Source organism: Eublepharis macularius, chromosome 9 (genome assembly GCF_028583425.1).
Source record: "Eublepharis macularius isolate TG4126 chromosome 9, MPM_Emac_v1.0, whole genome shotgun sequence".
NCBI lineage: Eukaryota > Metazoa > Chordata > Lepidosauria > Squamata > Eublepharidae > Eublepharis > Eublepharis macularius.
The window spans coordinates 82,152,466-82,172,690 of NC_072798.1; the positions used below are offsets into that span (position 1 = coordinate 82,152,466).

General features: G+C 43.3%; 1 protein-coding gene across 1 annotated transcript; it reads left to right on the top strand.

Moving 5' to 3' along the window:
- Window positions 1-3,121: 3,121 nt before the first annotated feature.
- LMOD2 (leiomodin 2) lies at window positions 3,122-12,909 on the top strand. The gene is made up of 3 exons (XM_054988793.1): window positions 3,122-3,544; window positions 9,035-10,399; window positions 12,501-12,909. The coding sequence occupies exons 1-3, from the start codon at window positions 3,272-3,274 to the stop codon at window positions 12,525-12,527; spliced, it is 1,665 nt and encodes a 554-aa protein (XP_054844768.1). The 5' UTR covers window positions 3,122-3,271; the 3' UTR covers window positions 12,528-12,909.
- The last annotated feature ends 7,316 nt before the right edge of the window (window positions 12,910-20,225 follow it).

The window sequence follows — 20,225 nt, forward strand, 5'->3', positions numbered from 1 at the left end:
AACTAATGGTATGTTTTTATTATGCTTTATTTTGTAAGCCATCTCAGGCAGGTTCCCTAGAGAGGCAGTCATAGACATGTACATTAAATAGCTAATAAACACTTATTGTCTGTGATCGTTTTATACCTTGTCTTAGATTAATTCAGTCTGTAATGAAGTCTCCACTTCTGTAACTCATCGAACTATAGCTATTTTCCCCAGTTAAATCTAATCAATTAAAGTACATTAAAACCGTGTTTGACCATCTAACAGCTCAAACATGTTACTGTAAATTTCCTTCCAACTAGCCATTATTTTGTTGGCCCTTGTATTTTATGGACTGGTAATTGTTTTCCTTGGAATTTCGCTCCGCTGCTGCAGGTTTCTAAGTAATCAACAAAATGACATACTTGAAAGACTGCCTCTCCCCACCTGCTCCCAAGTATTGGTTTTGTTCTTCCTAGCAAGATCTATCGTCAGAACCTCCTAGTCACATTCTATGACAGTACAACCTTGGGCTCTTCAGTGGCTGCTCCATGTCTCAAACTGCCTTCTGGAAGAGTTCAGGGCTCCTAGTTTTGGGGGCAGTCATATTCTGCTAGTAAGAGCATAAGATTTTTTAAAATTGGTTTTAAAATTATTTTTATGTTACCCTTTTGCATTAAAAGGGCCAGGTTAGTGGTTGCAGAACTGTGGGTGCCCCATTCAAAATCTGAACAGGTTCAGTACTAGGAGTTTTTTTTAAAAAAAACAGTGTGAATAATAAATTATACCGAGAAGTCCCAAAGTCGGAGTGAAAAGAGAAGGGAGTCAGTCTTTGGGCTCTGGCTCACAAACTGCAACCAGGTCACATTGCACACTTGGTGTGGTCTCTCCTTCAGAAGCTCTGAGAAGCCACTTTTCCTCACAGTCACAACAGGAGAAATCCCACAAACACCCACACCAGAATATGAACACTCTTCTTCCAGCTGCCTTTCTCTGTCTCCTCAGGCTTTTCCCCTTTTCAGCTTCTTCAGAGAGTCTCCATTTCCTCAGGAGAGAAATGTCTCATCATCTCTGCTTGTCCCTTAGAGTCTACCCTCGCACCCATCCCTCTGCCTTGTTGCCAGGCTAGGCCTGGCAACCAATAGGCCTCACGCATATAAAGTTGTATTCATTGGCATAATTATGGAATTTTAAAGTGTAAATGTCTACAAGGGAATTGCAAATACACCAACTAATAAAGTGAAAGAGTTGCTAATTGCTGCATCCTATGCTATTTTAGCATGTTTCATTCATGTTTCTTAGGAGTTTTTAGCGCTCCCCAAAATTTCTTATTTTTGAAAAATATATAGATTTTTCATACCATACGTTCTGAGTTAATAAAACTTTATGTTAAAGGCATTTCACTAATTTCAAAGAAAAAGTATTTTATAGCAGTTGTTTTCAATGCTCCACAAGATTTCCCAATTATTCATTGGAAATTTTTTTTAAAGCCCTCAAGAAACGGAATTTGTTTTCCTGAACTGTTCTGACCTCCCCCCCACCCCGCCCCAAGCCTTCATGTCTGTTATAGGTGGGCATTATCAAAAACTGGGCTTAATGATGGAAAAATTACCATGCTGGTGTAGAATTTACATCCAGAAGTAAAGATTAATGTACAGCTTGGTATTTTATGCGTAGACTAGAGGTGGGCATGAACTGAAATACAAACAGAAGTTCTCACGAACTGGGCCATTTTTTGAATGGCAAACTGGCGGTTCATCGGAGGACATTTCTGACGAACCGTGATGCTTTTTAGGCCAGTTCATTTGGTTTGTTTTTCAGTTCATCACTGCAGAGAGCCTGGTACTGATCAATCAGTTTCCTAAGCAATGGGGGAGGATGGGCTTTCTGCAGACCTTCTGCTGCCCCAAAAATGACGTATTCACGAACCAAACAAAATGAACCAGGCAATTTTATGGCGGTTCATGGTTCGGGAAATGTGATGATCCATGAACCACAACGAGTTGCCATTTTCCCAGTTCATGCTCACCTCTAGTGTAGACTTTTTATTTTGCAGTTCATTGCCTGGTTAGTAGTTTTTTGAAAACCACTTTGAACCACTGTGATATGTGAGAATTACATATTGTAAAAGATACATAATAAACGGCATTTTTGTCAGTCCTGCTAAATAATTGCTTTGGGTTGCAGCTCCTTAGATTTCAATGCCACACACCTGCACCTTGACAAATCTCTTTGTATTCAAAGGAATGATATCAAGGCTCATAATAAATATAAAGTTACTATTGCAGCTGAATCAAAAAGAGTCCAGTAGCACCTTTAAGACTAACCAATTTTATTTTATTGTAGCATAAGCTTTCGAGAATCAAGTTCTCTTCATCAGATGCCTGATCCGAACTGGTCAAATACAGAAGAGGAGGGGAGGGGAAAGAAGGGGACATATATCACAAGACGACAGGATGCAATTAGTGTGAAGGCAATCAAAACATTCCTTTGCTTGTAAATGTAAACATCTCCTTTTGGTGTGGAGTCAGTTTGCCGTGTTAGTTTGCCGCAGTGAAGGTATACAATTCCTATGTAGTATAAGCCCTCGATATTGCAGCTGAGCTCACGTTTACTTTTAAAGATAGGGTTCTGTCATTAGCCTCTGAGTACAATTATTTAACACACAGCTGACATCACCTGAGTGGCATATTCCACAGTCTTGGGAAACGGGCTGTCTTCCCAGCCTCATGTTACATTCCTAAACATAACAATGCTTCAGCCAGATGAAGTGATGGTCCCTCCCCCACCCTTCGTCTGGCAATAACCATGAAATTTTGGGGTAGTTCTCTGAACAGCTGGGAAAGCCTCCCCCCCCCTCATCTTTACAATGACACAAAGCCGATTGAAATAACATGCTTTTGGATTGCTTTCTATTGCTTGATGAAAACAAGATCTTGGGGAGCACACTTGCTTTATTTCCTGTCCTCTAAGTGGATAGTGGAGTATACATTTTCCTTGTGTCGGACTACGCTAAATATGGTCATGGCCAGTCAGTCAATAATCCTTGTGTTTAAGAGACGTACAGACACTGGTGTTGGGACATTCTTTCTGTTCAACTGTCTTGCTGACGTCTGATGCTTAAAACAGAGCATGCTTTCATCCTCCTGTACATTGTCGCAACCCCCTAGGAATACTTTTTAAAAGGGTGCCACAGCGACACGGGGAAGCAGTTGCTGACCAAACCTGATACAGACTCCTTGGTTCAGCTTTTCTGAATGCTGCGTTTTAATTTCAGCTCTATATCAGTCCGACGAAATTAGGGACCATGTCTACCTTTGGCTACAGGCGAGAGCTTAGTAAATATGAAGACCTAGATGAAGATGAACTCCTTGCCTCTCTGACGGATGAGGAGCTGAAGGAGCTGGAGCGGGAGCTGGAGGACATTGAGCCTGACCGGAACCTTCCAGTGGGCCAAAGGCAAAAAAGCCTCACAGAGAAAACTCCAACTGGAACTTTCAGTCGGGAAGCTTTGATGGCCTACTGGGAAAGGGAGACTAGGAAACTTCTAGAAAAAGAGAGGATGGGGGCATGTGAAAAGGTAGGAGAGCAAACGTATTAACGAGATTGCATGAATTCATCCTCTCATTTGCAGTCTGCCTGAATGTTTCCCATTGCTCTAAAAAGCAAATTGATCAATGATCGTTTTGTGTTTTTGAAGTGTGAATGTTGTGCAGTTACTGTGAAATCCTCTCATCTTAAGGGGAACTGATACACATGTTCACAGAGCAGAATGCTTCTGGAACTGTACCTCTTTGGAATGTGTATGAGGACGACATTTCTGATCATTCCTCTATTTTTTTTTAAATCCTTCCTGCACAAAATTACCACATATAGCAGAAGGACAAGACCAGAAGCTTTCTCCCAATGTATTACATACAAGGTAGGGTTTTTTTTAATATAAACAAGTTTAATAATGTGATCTTTATTTAATAACAACAACTGCGCTTATATACTGCTCTTCTAGAAAGATTAGTGCCTCACCCAGAGCAGTGAACAAGTTAGTTGTTATTATTATCCCCACAATACAGCTGGGGAGTTGGGGCTGAGAGGGGTGGCTGACCCAAGGCCACCTACTGAGCTCATGGCAGTAGTGGGATTTGAACCTGTAGAGTGCTGATTCATAGCTGAGCCACTTAATCACTGTGCTACAGCAGCTCTCGTTTACAATTTGAAGGAATGGCAGAGTCCCAGGAGGACTACCATGCAATTTTGCCCATAGCAAAAAGTTTAAGCATATTTTAACCTCATATTTTAAACAGAATTTATATTTTAAAAAAAAAATCTGTCAGCCTTTTATGGAGCCTCAATAGGTGATGTGAAAGCCCTCTCCCTGAGACCCTGGAGAGACCCTGCCAATCCGAGTAGACAACTCTGACCTCAAAGGACCGAGGGTCTGATTCAGTATAAGGGAGCTTCAGGTGTGAGCCCATTGCTTTGACTTAAGTGAGGTAAATCATAAATGAATCCATATTAGACCACACAGTTACATGTCACCTTACACTAGTTTGTGTTCTCTTGTGGGTGAATTCTGAAACATGTATAGAGATTGGAAGGAGTTACGTATTCTGTTTCCAAAATTTAAGAGAAGGCATATTATAAAATTACTAAGCATTATAAATCGGAGAGAAATTTAAAAAACGAAGACATTAAGAAGATCAGAGATTAGTAATGAAGACACTAAGGTCATCTTGATCATAAAATGCCTGCAAGAAAGATACTGTGTATTACCCATAGTAAGGGTTGCCAACCTCCAGGTGGGGGGATGAATGTCTCCTGAAATTACAATTGATCTCCAGACTGCAGCGTTCTGTTTTCGAGAGCAGATTCTATGGCATTATGCATTGTTGGGGTCCCTCCCCTCCCTAATACCAAACCCCAAATCTCCAGGAATTTCCCAACCCAGTTGAGCTTGAGAATCATTCCTGTTTTATACAATTATAGATCAGAACCAGGAATTTGCCAGGGCCCACCCAATGAGTCTAGATCTGAGCAAGGATTTAATTTTGTAAAATTTATCTCTCACTTTTCCCACCAGGGCCAAGCCCACCCAAATGACTGCTTAGGATGGCATAATGAGGAGGCTACTGATGCCCTGCAAGGGCTCAGCTCTCTTGCAGCCATCAGTGGCACCCAAGGGGGTAGCATCACTCCTAGAACCCACCCGCATCATCCAGAGGCTTGGCTTGGCCCCGCCAGTGGATATGCAGACCCCAGAAGCATTGGGTACACCTTCATTTGGGCAACAAAATACTTTGAAGTGGCCCTGGCCGTTTTCGTGATCCTGCTTAATGGCACAATGATGTCAGAAATTGCGCCATTAGACAGGATCAAGATGGGAAATCGCGCTATGAAGACACTGTCGTGCTGTGAGTTGTACACGATTTTCTGGGGGCTAACCAGTGTATGAAAACGGCCCCTGTCTCTCATATAGTAAAGTCATTCAACAAATGAATAAAAGATTATTTTCTAAAGATCGTGAAATACCTACAGGTTTACTGCGATCAAATCATCCTAAGCAAACAACATGTTGGTTGTTGGGGGTTTTTCCGGGCTACAACCATCGTTCTCCGGCCGTGAAAGCCTTCGACAATACATCAAACAACATGTTGTTTATCTAGTTGCTTTAATTTGATTTAAAAGCCTATGTCCCAGCTTCATACGCTATCTTCCAAATCACTTTGATTCTTAGGGTATTGCCTAGGGCAAACTGGACTTGGCTGGACAAAGTAATTCACATATGGAAGATCAGACTAAATGAAAAATGGCATGTGAGAGGGTTCCAAAACTTCATTGGATATAGGAAATAGTCATGGTCTCATCATATATACCTTTGCTTCTTTCATAACACAATCACTTGTTTTTGCAGAGCAAACTGAATGCATACACACATACTCAACACCGAGCAGAGAATACTGAATTCCTAGCAGTCTACAGATTATAGGGCTATAAATATACTAGAGCACTGATAGAGCCACGTCCTCTACCCGTGCAAAGCAGCGCCAGGGCATTATCTCACTTCTGGGCTGGCGCTTATCAGAACTCAGCTGAAGGAATTTATCCAAGCACAGCGGCCAGGGTGTTGGTATGCCATCAGTCAAAGTATTAATATAGAGCTTGTCATGCACTAGTCTCTTCAAGAGGGGGGCAAAACAACAACAAAATTTTTCTAACACAACAATGCTAAAAGGGTGTGATGCTGTGCCATGTACCCACAATTAACAGCAACTGATGTCTGGAACGAGGAAGGTCCCTGGGGAGGGCTGTGGCTCAACAGTATAACACATGCTTTGCGTACAGAAGGTCCAAAGTTCAATCTCTGGCATACCCAGTTTAAAAGATCAGACAAAAGATCAGATCAACGTCGAAGACCTCTGACTGGGTGTCCTGGAGAGCTGCTGCCAGTCAGAGGACACAACACTTGTCTTCATAAATCAAGGGTTCGACTCAGGCAGCTTCATGTTTTCATCAGGGGTCATTTCATAGAAAAAGAGCTACAGGAACTCATTAGAACAGCTCATTTGCATATGCCACACCCCCTGACATCACCTATCCTGGCTGTTTTGGACCCAATCCTGGCCATTCAGGGCCAAAATTAGGCCCAAAATGGCAAGAAGGGGCTGAAAATGGCCAAAAAGAGGCCCAAAATGGTCAGGATTGGGCTGCTGCTGAGCGGGAGAGTGATCCATCACCCATCAGAGGCCCAATCCTGGCCATTTTGGGACCAATCCTGGCTGTCTTGGGCCTGCTCCTGGCCATTTTGGACCCAAATTGGGACGTTTCGGCCCCGATCCAGGCCGAAACGGGCCCAAAATGGCCCAAAATCAGGTGGGTGGGGCCACCTGACGTGACCTTTTTGGAGAACTACCAGAACTGTATTCCTGCACATTCCCCCTCAAAATGAGCCCTGGTTTTCATGTATGTGAAAGCTCAAGTACAATTAATTCCCTCCTTCATTTATGTCAAAACTTGAAGTTGCTTGACACTTCTCTGTTTCAAGCACCTTTATTATTTTAATTTTGGTTGCAAACATTTAGGGCCTGGAACAACAGGGGGACATCAGGGGAAATGGGAGGTCACTGCACGCTTCTCAAAGCCTATCTAGCCCTCCCTCTGTCATATATTTTTTGTGTTGATTCATTATGGCCTAGGGAGACCTGAGGTTAGCTACCCCTTTGTAAATATTCCCTATGTATTTATGTGAAGATGCATAATTGCCAAGGTTTCTGCACGTTTTCCATTAAACAACTCACATTAAGGCAGATGCATACAGGATATCTAACAACATGCTCCACAGGTGGGATTGCCAGATCCCTCTCACCTCCCGACGGGAGGGTAGGAACACCTGACACTTACCTTGTGCTGTCCTCAAGGATCCTCTTTGCATGCACACGAAGTGCTCCCGTGCCCCGGGGCTGATGTGGTAACGTCACTTCCAGTAGTGATGTTGCTGCACCTATTGGGGGTGCTGGCCGGTGATGGGCAACCTCCAGGAACTCGCCACCACCCACTGGGTGATCACCGGACGAGGGGGCAAATCCCTGGGAGTTTGCTAGCCACTGGCTGGCACCTGGGAACTCTATCACAGATGCCCATCGGTGACGGGCAAACTGCCAGCGATTCCTGTGTCTGCCAGCCAATCACCAGCTGATTGACATGAGGAGGCAGATTTGGGAAATGGGCCCCCAATGGAGCAAGTACATGGACGCTACAGATGATGTCATTTCCGGTGCATAGCTAGAAGCAACAGTGTGGTGCAAGGGCTGATGCTTTACAAATTGGCCTAAAGCATAATGAAACGCTATGCTTTGGGCAATTTTTAAAGAATCAGACCTGACGCAGCACCAGAAGCAATGGTGTCACACCAGAAATGGCCATTTCTAGGGGCCATGGGCACAAAAGCATGGGTAGAACCAGTGCCTCCACCTGCCAGTTGCCAGCGGGGTCCTGGCAACCCATGCAGGCAAGCCTGTGGGTTGGTATCCATGGATCTGTTCTGTTAATGGAAGTTTCTTCCTCAAGTACGTCTTCCCCTGATGCAAAAGTCTCTTCTATCTGGAGAAGTCGCCATTTGCCAAAGGAAGGCACTACCATTAGTGGAAAAGATCCATGAGAACCAAACTTGTGCCTACAGCTACGGTTCAGCACATGGTGCAATACAGCCACCTTCCCGTCTTTCTTTTCCATGGCAAATCCTCCACCATATGTGGGTTGCAGTTTTTGAACAATGGACTAAGAAGTCCTGATTTCAAGTCACCACTCAACTAGGAAACTCACTGGGTGATCTTAGGCCAGTCTTTATCTTTCAGGGAGGTTGTGAGGATAAAAGGAAGGACAAAATGTGCCCTGAGATCTTTGGAGAAGGGATAGGATAAAAATAAAATATTCCTACAGGAAAACAGCATATACTTTTTTTTGTACGCATCCACCTTTTTCCACTCCAGAAAGGGGCCCAAATGGGCTTGCAGGACAGGGCCTTGAGAAAGTGTTTTCAAATAAATAATGTCCAATGTCTTTGGGGAAAATATGATATCTCCAGGGCTTTTTTTTCTGGGAAAATAAGTGGTAGAACTCCAGACCACACAATGATGTCACTTCGCGTCAGCTGGAACAAGGGGGGGGGGGGTTAAAGTTTAAATCGTCCTTGGTGAAAATGGTCACATGGCCAGTGGCCCTGCCCCCTGATCTCCAGACGGAGGGGAGTTTAGATTGCCCTCCGCGCCATGGCAATCTAAACTATCCTCTGTCTGGAGATTAGGGGGTGGGACCACCAGCCATGTGACCATTTTCAAGAGGTGCCGGAACTCCATTCCACCGCATTCCAGCTGAAAAAAAGCCCTAGATATTTCTAAAATAAAAGTGATTTCTTGTGGAAAAGTGTTTGGATTTCACAACACGAATAAGCAACAGTAGCGCATTTATAGCTTGACAAACTAATAATCCTAGGGAGATTCATTAGACCACGTTTAAGAACCTTTAATGTAGGCTATGTTATTCCCAAGATATTTATTGACCTTCTGTTCCTATTTAGGAGGCTAAAGATGGCGAAGATGAGACATCGGAAGAAATCGATGAAGATGATTTCACAGGAACTAACAGTGAAGTTTCTGAGGAGGCGTACACTGAAGAAGATGAGGAAGAAGAGGTAGAAGAGGAGGAGGAGGAGGAAGAGGAGGAGGAAGAAAATAGTGCAGATGATGAAGAAAAGGAAATTGCCGAAGCGTGTCAAAGGATTACTAATTGTGAAAGCACCAGGAATTCAGACAAACTTAAACAAAGAAAATGTGACAGCAAGAATGACAGAGAAGTTATTACCAATGGTAACACTGAAAAGGACACAGAAGACTTGAGCTGCAGAACAGGTGCCATTCACCCCTGTGGAAATCCCACGGTGATTGAAGATGCTCTGGAGAAAGTTAGGAGCAATGACCCTGATACTACGGAAGTCAACTTAAACAATATCGAGAACATTACCACCCAGATGCTGACTCACTTTGCTCAGGCCCTCAGGGATAACACTGTAGTCAAAACCTTCAGCCTGTCCAACACTCATGCAGATGACAACGTGGCAATGGCTATTGCTGGAATGCTAAAAGTGAATCAACATATCTCAAGTCTGAATCTAGATTCCAATTTTATCACAGGCAAAGGGATACTGGCTATCATGAGGGCTTTACAGTACAACAAGGTTTTAACAGAATTGCGATTCCACAACCAAAGACATATCATGGGCAGCCAGGTGGAAATGGACATTGCTAAACTTATGAAAGACAATACTACTCTGGTAAAGTTAGGCTATCACTTTGAGCTGGCTGGACCAAGAATGAGTATGACAAGCATCCTGACGAGAAACATGGATAAACAAAGGCAGAAACGGATGCAGGAACAAAGACAGCAGGAGTCCAATTGGGATGGAGGAGTCAACCCAAAGACCAAAGCTTTGCAAAAAGGAACTCCTGGCTCTTCACCTTATTCATCTCCCCGGAGTTCACCTTGGTCCTCTCCAAAACTTCCTAAAAAGATTCCACCTGTTAAAATCCAGCCACCATCGCCGCCGCCGCCGCCACCTCCTCCTCCACCGCCGCCGCCTCCACCACCACCTGCTCAAATTGTCCCAGAGAAAAAGGCACCAACCAGGAATATTGCAGAAGTTATCAAACAGCAGGAGAGTGCCAAAAAAGGTGCACAAAATAAACAGAAAAAGAAAAAAGGCAAGAAAAGCAAAAAATATGAGAATGAAATCTTGAAAGAAATAAAAGATTCCTTAAAATCAATCCCAGATAAGAAATCAGAAGAAGGTTCGCGTCCTTCTACCCGACCTCCCACCCCACAGAGATCTGTCCATAGTGACCTCATGGAAGCAATTAGGGGAAGTAACATAAAACAACTAAGGAAGGTAAGTTTCTTAAGCTGTTTTAGGTTTACAGGCAAGAGGTGTTTCAGGTACACAATAATGAATAAACAGGAGTCTTGTAGCATCAGCCTACGGCCTTTTTTGCATGGGCAATTTTTGCCACTTTTGGCCCCATACCTCTTTGAGTTTTCTTCCAAATTAACTCCTCCTTCAGATTTCAGTACGATGTTTCATGGGTTCTCTTCTGAATTTTCTGCCTGCCAAAGGGAGTTGTATGTGTGTGTGGTGCCCTCAAGTCATAGCTGACTTACAGCGACTCCTGGTGGGGTTTTCATGGCAAGAGACTAACAGAGGTGGTTTGCCATTGCCTGCCTCTGCAGCCCTGGTCTTTGTTGGAGGTCTCCCATCCAAGACTGATCCTGCTTAGCTTCTGAGATCTGACAAGATCAGGCTCACCTGGGCTATCCAAGTCAGGGTGCCAAAGGGAGTTAATTGTCTGGAATTCAGAAGAAAAACCAAAGAGGTATGGAGCCAAAAGCGGCAAAAATCACCCATGTAAAAAGACCTAACATGCGTGTTCAAATTTGTTGCAACGATCTTTCATGGCTACACGTCTGGAATTATGATGATGAAGCTAAACTTTTTAAGATATACAAGGTGACCATGTTAAAATAATGTAAGTTAAAATATTTAGAACTCAGACACATTGTTATAGTCAGCTGTAAAACAGGCTTTTCTGATGAAATTTCTCTAAAATTATAAAATGTATGGAATTATCCTTGTTTTTGTTAATGTATTGGTAAAGATATCTGATGACTGCATTCAAAATACATCATTAGCTTACTAAAGAGATAGAAAAGGAATGGGTAGTTGGCCACCCCCTTTTTGTAGATGCTTCACAAGCATGAAGGAGATAGCCAGTGGATAAGGTCTGAGAGGACCTGGGTTCAAATGCACGCTCAGATAAGGAGGTCAGTAGTAACCTCGGGCTGGTCACTCCTTCTGGTCTAACCTACATTATAGTGCTGTTGTGAAAGTAAAAAGGAAGGAGTGCTATGTAGAACTCCTTGGGAAAGGAACTGGATAAAACAGAATGAAGCACATGCCCTCTGTACAAGCAGGGCTTTTTTTCATCAGAAATGTGGTGGAATGGAGTTCCGGAACCTCTTGAAAATGGTCACATGGCTGGTGGCCCCGCCCCCTGATCTCCAGACAGAGGGAGTTGAGATTGCCCTCCGTGCCGCAGCATGGAGGGCAATCTAAACTCCCCTCTGTCTGGAGATCAGGGGGTGGGGCCACCGGCCATGTGACCATTTTCTCCAGTCTTGAACCCACTGAGTTCCACCACCTCTTTTCCCAGAAAAAAAGCCCTATATACAAGGATATAACTTGATAGCCCCCCCCCCCCAAAAAGAAGAAGAAGAAGAAAAGAATATACTGCCAGGAAGCCCTCAAAAGGAAGACTGGTGGTACCAATCTGATTTTTTCAGAATGAACATGCAAAAGAAACACAACAATATTTTGTATGAAATGTGTGTTGTCTCATTATATTTCTGAGAAGTGTAAGAATGAGCAATTTATTTTTTGCATGGGTCTTAACATTTTGTAGGAAAACTGGGAGCCAAATAAAACAGCTTTCCCCTTATGTTTAAGTAGAAGTGTTCAGGTGCAGGGTTGAATTAAGGGTCTAAACTATGTCAAGTTCAAGATGCTCTGAAGCGCTATCCACCCCCCTCCCACGGCAACTTAGTAAGGTTTCGTTTCAGGTGGGTAGCTATGCTGGCCTGTCATAGAAGAGCAAAATTCGCGTCCAGTAGCACCGTAAAGACTTAACAAGATTTCGAAGGTATCTGACAAAGGGAGCTTGACTGTCAAAAGCTTATATCCTGGATATTTTGTTGGTTTTTCAGGTGCTACTGGACCTGAATCTTGCTCTTCCTAATAAGGCTTAGTAATATTTTGTATGTACAGTCCCCACTTAATCTAAGTCCCTAAACTGTAGTTTAATTAGTTTATGCATAAATCTGGCTCTGCTAACACCAGATTACTCATTTTGTCAGCCACATGATTCTCATAATTATATGATCTGTTTTAAAATTCCAAGTAGCACTGATAGCACAGATGAACAACTGTTCTTTTCCAGGTGGAAATCCCAGAAGCTCTGCGATAAAAAAGATGAAGAGAAAAAGGAGAATAAGAAGGACGGTACTGTGATGATTAGGAAAAAGGTACTGAACTGATCTACATTAGTCAATAGACTAATGTAAATGGCTTCAGAAGTGTAAACTTAGACTTGAAGTATATGAAGAAAGACCTACTAAATGTTAAGCAAACCTTTAAGGATGCACCAGCTTTTTAATTTGTAAATATGGATAATTTTTTATTTAATAAGATTTCTAAGAAAAAAAATGTTTATTGAGGTATTCTTGTTGATCTCAGATAGCACCACAGAGACCATATTCTTTAGACAGAGAACAGAGCAGTTGTTCTTTGACCTGTAGCTTTGTCCTCCTCGTGAATTTGCAATAAAGATGGTTTGAGTTTCAGTGACAAAAAAAAATCTTTGTCCTGCATTTCATGCTTTGTAACCTTTACAAAAGACTCCTTTTAAAAGATCAAGGGTTTAAGGGGATGTGACAAGATTCTTCATCTACCTTGGATTTATAGTAGATTTATCTGGCAAGGTGCCCTTATGAAAACATTGTGCAGTGGTAGATGTAGTTGGTGGCTATAATATCCAAAAGCTGCTAGTTACATGGATTGTCCTTATTTTTTATTTACAATATTACCAGGCCACTGTCCCCAGTACTATATAAAATCGTACCATGCCTGTGCAGGATATTGTCTGGAATGTGCGGTGCTGGCACAGACGCACTCCATTTAATCAGGCTGATTAATATGATGAGTGACTCTTGCGTATTACGGCTTTGTAGAAGCAGATGGCACAAGAAGCATCTCCAACAACTTTTGTATGTGGCTATCACATGTGAACATATGAAACTGCCATATACCGTGTCGAACCGAGGTCAGTATTAGAGCAAGAGAACAGTAAAACCTATAAAACGAACAAAATTTATTGTAGGGTATGAGCTTTCATGAGCCGCAGCTCACTTCTTCAGATACAGCTAGAATGTGAGTCCATCTATCCTTATATGAGTGATTTCAGATGGCGATCTGGAGAAGAAGTGAGTGGGCACCAGGAAACACATTGGTAGCTATGATGGCGCCCACAAGTGCCACATTGGAGAATGATGGAGATTCCATAAAAAGTAGTCTCCTCCTCCACCATAGTAATAAAAAACACTGTTGTACTGTTCCCCACTAAAATATTCATTCTGTATCCTTATCAAAGATTCACCCAGCTCATTATATTCTGCCCAAGGACAATTTTCAACTTGTCATCGAGGTGAACACAATTCAAGGAAAGAGGGAACCATTTTCCTTCCCATTGAAAGAAATGCTTGGAGGGATTGTAGTCCCCTTTCATTGAAGCTGTTGAAGATACAGTGCAGATGATAAAGTGACACCTGGGAGCACTATGATGCCTGTCAATGTGTTTCCTGGTGATTGCATGCTTCTTAGCTATCTGACAGTCTTGAATAAAAAAAACCAAACACAGTAGGAAAGAAGTAATGACTAAAGACGGGCATGAACCGAAATACGAACCAAAATTAAGCACGAACCAGGCTGGTTCGTCGTTCGCAAACTGCGGTTCATCAGATCCCATTTCTGACGAACCACCACGAACTTTAGGCTGGTTTGTTTGGTTCATTTTTTGGTTTGTGACTGTAGACAGCCTGGTGCCAACCAATCAGTTTCCTAGGAAACAGGGGATGGACTTCCTGCAGACCTTCTGCTGACCCAGAAGTGACTTTCTTCTGACCCAGAAGTGACCTTCTGCTGACCCAACCGTGATGATTTTCTGACCCGGATGTGACATTTTCACAAACCAAATGAACCGGTTTGTGAACCAGGGGCAGGTTCATGAAAGTTCATGGTTCGTGGTTCGTGAAATTTGATGAACCACGAACCACATGGTTTGGTTTTTTTCAGGTTCGTGCCCATCTCTAGTAATGACACTCCCTAACTAAGGCCATTTCCACACATCCTTAAAGGGATGACCCACTCTCTGAATGTGGGCCGCTTTCTCACTTCACTCCAGATATCTATGTTTTCAAAACAGTTGTCGGCTGTTTGGCTTCCATTTTCTTGGCGCCTTTCTGGAACCATACTTTCCTGTGGTGCCAGAAAAGGTGCTGAAAAAATAGAAGCCAAGCAGCCTGCAAACATTTTGAAAATGTAGATGTCTGGAGTGAAGTGGAAAAGCCTCCTGCGTTTAGTGAGTGGGCCGTCCCTTTAAGGACATGAGGAAATGACCAAACACATCTCAAGAAGGCAGGTCATAGGCACGCTCCACCGCCTTGGCCATACACACAGTCTTTGTTATATTTCTTGCTGGCAACCTCTTCCAGTGGGCATGTACTCCTCCCCTAACTTTGGAATTAGACACCAAACAGCATCTCTTCCACTAAGCAAACAGCTAGTCCTGGTTCCCAGCATTCGTCACCTACTCAGTGTAGGAAGCGTTCAGAAGAGTCCAGAAGGCATCAGCTTTGCACCTGCAGTGAATCATACCCCCTGGCAGCCATTTTGTGGCAGCATCTGCTACCCTTTCTCAACATTCCAGACATGCCCCCAACATATTCACTATGTCAGTGATCTCTGAGGAACCTGGAAGGCATAGTTTTAGTAGAACTGTAGCTCAGTGGTGAATTGTGTGTTTTTCAGGAGGATCCGCCTTCTGTAACTCCAGTTAATGGAAGTCAGGGCTAGAAAAGACTTTTTGCCTTAGACATGAATAGCAGCAGTTCTTGAAGACTGGGTAGGACTGAGGGCCAAGCTACACATGACGAATGACACTTGAACGGCAAGTGGATTGAGTGGAGGGCAAGTGAACAGGGAGAAATACACTTGCCGTTCAAGTGTCATTCGTCATGTGTAGCTTGGCCCTCAGCTAGATGGATTTCAGGCCAGATTCATATCTATCTTTGAAACCGTAGGTGGGAAATACAGCTTCCTTCCCCTCTTCCAGTCCTGTTTACAGGTTTGTTCCATCTGGGGCAAGAGCCAGAGAGTCAACCTTTCTGTTTTTTATGCCATCCCATAACAAATTCATTTTCTTACAAGGATGTATATACTACTTTTGTTGGCTTACATCTCTCTTACACTTGGAATTGGTTGATGTGGATCCTCTAGCAACCTGGGAATTCCTGGTATGATATTTAACAACCCATGCATTTAGTATATATTCCCTATACCATGTTTGTTTCTCCTGAGCTAGAAATGACTGAAGTAACTTTCTCTCTACACAGGAGGACATCTTACATGGGGACTCTCAAGTGATTACTTTCTGTGTGGTCTTATATTCAAGTGTACTTGGGGTTTCCAGGTTCCTTGGCTCCCCCAGCAGGAGATCGGCTCTTATCTTTGCCACATTCTGTGATTTTTTTCTGCATGCGCACACTCCCAGCTTGTGTGATGTGTCACTTCCAGGAAGTGACATCATCACGTGGGGCAAAGGATGGCCCACAGGTTGAACGGTGCTCCTTGCACTCCCTAAAAGGCATGATTCAGCCTGAAATGGACCCGCTGAGGGTGCTACGGGGTGCAATTTCGGCCGCTGTGGATGTGGCAGTGCACCATGCTGCTCAGGGGCATGCCGCACTGCCCAGATGGGGCATCCTGGGGAGCACCCCCCCACTAGCCAAGTAAGTGGGTGCAAGGGAGGGAAGGGTGGGAGCAGGAGATCCCACACCCCAGGGGGGAGGCTCCTTTAAGTGTACTCAGTCTCCCTAGTGGTACACGTATATTCACAATGGGAGAACAAGTATAAAATCTTTCACTTGATCCTACTTGTAAAAGATGTCTTGTGTAGAGAGACTCTAAGAAAGGGAACTTTAAAGGGGACAGAACCTTCATGTCGTTATTAACATTTAGCTACTGCTTGGTGGGGGGGATGCCATTCCTCATGTTCCCAACGACTAGTTTGAAACGACTAGTTTGAAAATGTTTCTTTCTTTAAACACAAGTAGAAAATTCAAAGCTTCCTGTGCTCAGGAAAACACAGTAACTTTAGGCTGACACAGAAGTGTTTTATCCTTCCGCCCTTTTAGGCTCATAGAATTGCCTCTCTTGACTATCCTTTTATTCATGATGTTTGATCAGGAAAAAACGTTCTGTTAAGGATTTTTCTCAGTCTAATATAATTATTAAAATCCTTTGCAAAGCTCTGATATTGATGAACAAGAAAAAGAACTGTTAATCTTCCTTATTTTCTCTCAAATTCTGAGGATGCTTATAATGCTAACTGTGTACAGTTTCCCTCACTCCCACTGGTGCCCGCTGATGCCCGCAACAAATTTTCTTTTGTAGCAACTCAAGTCCTTTGCCCTTTTGTTGCAGTTGCTTAGAAATTTACTTTTAAAATCTTGTTGAAGTAAGTTTCAGTAAGGGGAAAGAGGCCAAAAAAAATCATAATATGCAATTTTACAATACTGATTATCAGGGCTTTTTTTCTGGGAAAAGAGGTGGCAGAACTCAGTGGATTGCCCTTGGAAAAAATGGCCACATGGCTGGTGGCCCTGCCCCCTGATCTCCATACAGAGGGGAGTTTAGATTGCCCTCTGTGCCACTAGTGGCACATAGGGCAATCTAAACTCCCCTCTGTCTGGAGATCAGGGGGCGGGGCCACCGGCCATGTGACCATTTTCAAGAGGTTCCGGAACTCCATTCCACCACATTTCTGATGAAAAAAACCCCTGCTGATTATAATGAAAAATCTGCAGTGCTGTGAAATAGGTTCAGAGCTAACAAAAAAGAGAACCCCATTCAGTGTCACTGCTGCTCTCAACCAACCGAAAATACTATTGGAAGATTAAATTGGCAAGCAGACTTTTTTTTTCCATTGGTGTTCTATTCCATTCTCTTGAGTCATCATCAAGACATGTAAAATAGTTTCCTAGTTCCTACAACTTGTCCTTCACAGAATGCAATTCTCTGATCAACCCATATATCTATAACTAGTGCTTTTGGCTCTCAAAGGTGACAACATCACTTTCGGAGAGGCATTGAGGAACTGTAGCTACAACAATATTTAGCAGCAGTAAGCACTTTGAGGGTTGAAAGCTCTCAACACAGCCTCAATAATCCTTACACTAGCCCCATAAAGCAGATCAATATTATCATTCTGTAGCACAGATGGAGGCATTGGGGAACAGAGGTTGTAGCTGAGCTCTTTGTTAAGGTGAGACTGAAGTCAACAATTTACCAACTGTGGACTCAAATTTAGCCACCAAGCAGCATCCTAGATGCTGTGGGGTTCTCCACACAGCATTATGGCAGGGGTTCTTCCCCTGTACTGCTTTGGTTTATCCTCTGTCTTCCACACATTCTCTGGAGCCGTTAGTTTTCACCTTGTGTTTTCCTGGTTTTTTTACTAGTTTCTTTGGGACCACTTTTACCTCAATCTTTTTCTAGCAATCAAATGTGAGTCATGTTTTTGTTGATGTAATGGTTTTTCCTGCTTCTTGCTAATTTTTTGCTGACTGGACCTCTGGATTCCCATTGGAACAAACAAATAAGAAGAACCATCTCATTTGACCCAAGTCATAGAAAAAATTCAATCTGGCTTCAAAATGTGAAGCAAAAAATAAAAAAGCAACCCCCCCCCCAAAAAAAAACTCTTTCTGAATTTTCTCTAGTCTAACATGAATTTGGGGTGTGCCAAGAATAGGTGGAGGACATATTTCCAGCATTTGCCACCACCAACTCCCAGTATTATTTTATGTAGTGCCATTAACATGCATGGTACTTTACAGAATACAAAATGACATATCAGTTACCTAAGGAATATACATTAAGAACCTATACATTAAGATAGGCCCCCTTCTTTGGGTTCTAGAATATAATTGCCATACTTTCCCCCCAGCAGCGTTTTTTATCAACTGCATGGCATGCATGAATATTTCTGCATGTCAGCACAGTTTTTGCTGTCATATGTTTGTTTAGAGCACAATAATGTTTTCAAAAATAAATGGTGACAACTCTAAGACTGTAGGGTTTGGAACATCAAAAGCACTTCTGTTTGTGGCACCCTTTTATGATTTTCTTTTTTTAAAAAAGTCTAGATATTTTCAGGGGTTCACCTACTCTTTTCCTTCAGGTCTCGTATTAGAATGCTTCTCTTCTTGCTTTCTCAGATATTTCTAATGAATCAAATGACTTCCTGCAGATAACACAACTCTGCTTTTGGGCTGCTTCATTGTGTGGATCCTAGTACATAACAATCTTACAGGTTTGTGAATGGCTTTTTGTCCATGTGTCAGAATAGCCTGGCTAACAGCAGGATCATATTCCCTCAGAGCACATGAATTGTACATGTTTCTGGGATGGGAGGTGTGGGGACAAGTGCTAAGTTAATTCACAACTGCCATAGCAAGGATCAGGAAGGTCACAAGTGCCGTAATAAGGGTTGGGAAGACCTAGATTCAAATCCCCTTTTGGTCATGGAAACTGGGTGACCCTGGGCCAGTCAATCTCTCTGCTTATCTAACAGAATTGCTGTTCTGAGAGTAAAAAGAGATTATATATGTAAAGGTAGCTGCTTTTTGATTATATATATATATAGGTGCCAAGTGTTCTTTGTTCAAAGATGGAGGCTAGGACTGCCAGGTCCCCCAGTGGAGGTGGGGGATCTCCTGCCTCTGCCTCCTCACTCATCCGGCCACCAGGGGAAATGGGCCCAGGAGTAGAGATGGGCACGAACAGCAATACGAACAAAAAAAAAGCCACGAACAGCCCAATCTTCTGTTCGCAAACAGGCTGTTTGTGAGGCCCCATTCTAAACGAATAGGTGGTCATTGCAAGCCTTGTTCATTGCTGTTCGTTGCTGTTTGTCAAGCCAGACAGTCTGGCACCTGCAATCAATTCCCTTGGCAAGTTCGGCAGGGATTGGCTGAACTCTGTCTGAACTCCTGGTGTTGCCCTGGAAACCCCAATCTAAGCCCAATTTAGCTTGATAGGCAGGTCTTCCTTTCAAGTTGGAGCTCCAAATTTGTTGCAAGGGAGGCTCTGGTTTTGCAGACAGTGCAGAGGAAGAGAGACAGTTGGTGTTGGAATTTTGATAGAGTGTATTGGAGCTTGAATTTTCTTAGTGTGTGGTGCGATAGGGATCTACCCCTTCAGGTTCCAGGGCTGCTGCCAGGCTCTGAGGCCAAGCTATTATTTATTATTGGTACCTTTCCTGGTGCCTGCTCAGGTCAGGTTTCTGAGGGTGGTGCAGTAGGGAACTTGACCTGGATGATGGCTGGAGGAGAGCCTGCTGGCCCCCACAAACAACCACGAACATGTTCGTGAACAAGGCCATGTTCGTGGATGGCAACGAACAACAAACATCATGTTCGGTTTTTTTTTCTGTTCAAGCCCATCTCTGCCCAGGAGGCAACCCCCCCCCCTGCCCAGCCAGTGCACAGTGAGCGTGCTCCCACTGAGTGAAATGATGTCACTTCTGGAAGTGACGTCATCACACCATACCAGGAGCACACATGCGAGAAGATCTGAAACGTAAGTGCCAGTCTCCCCCCCACTCCTGCCAGGACGGTAAGGGGACCTGGCAACCCTAATGGAAGCCTTAAGTCAAGCCAATCCAAGGGACTTATAGGGCTAGATTGACATTAAACGTCCAATACAAACAACTGGAATTAGCAGACACACAATTGTCAGGTAGTAGATTTGAGCTAGGTTTTCTTCCAAATAACCAAAACGAACATTTCACACTTATAGGTCAGTAGAAACCTTGATGCATTCCAGA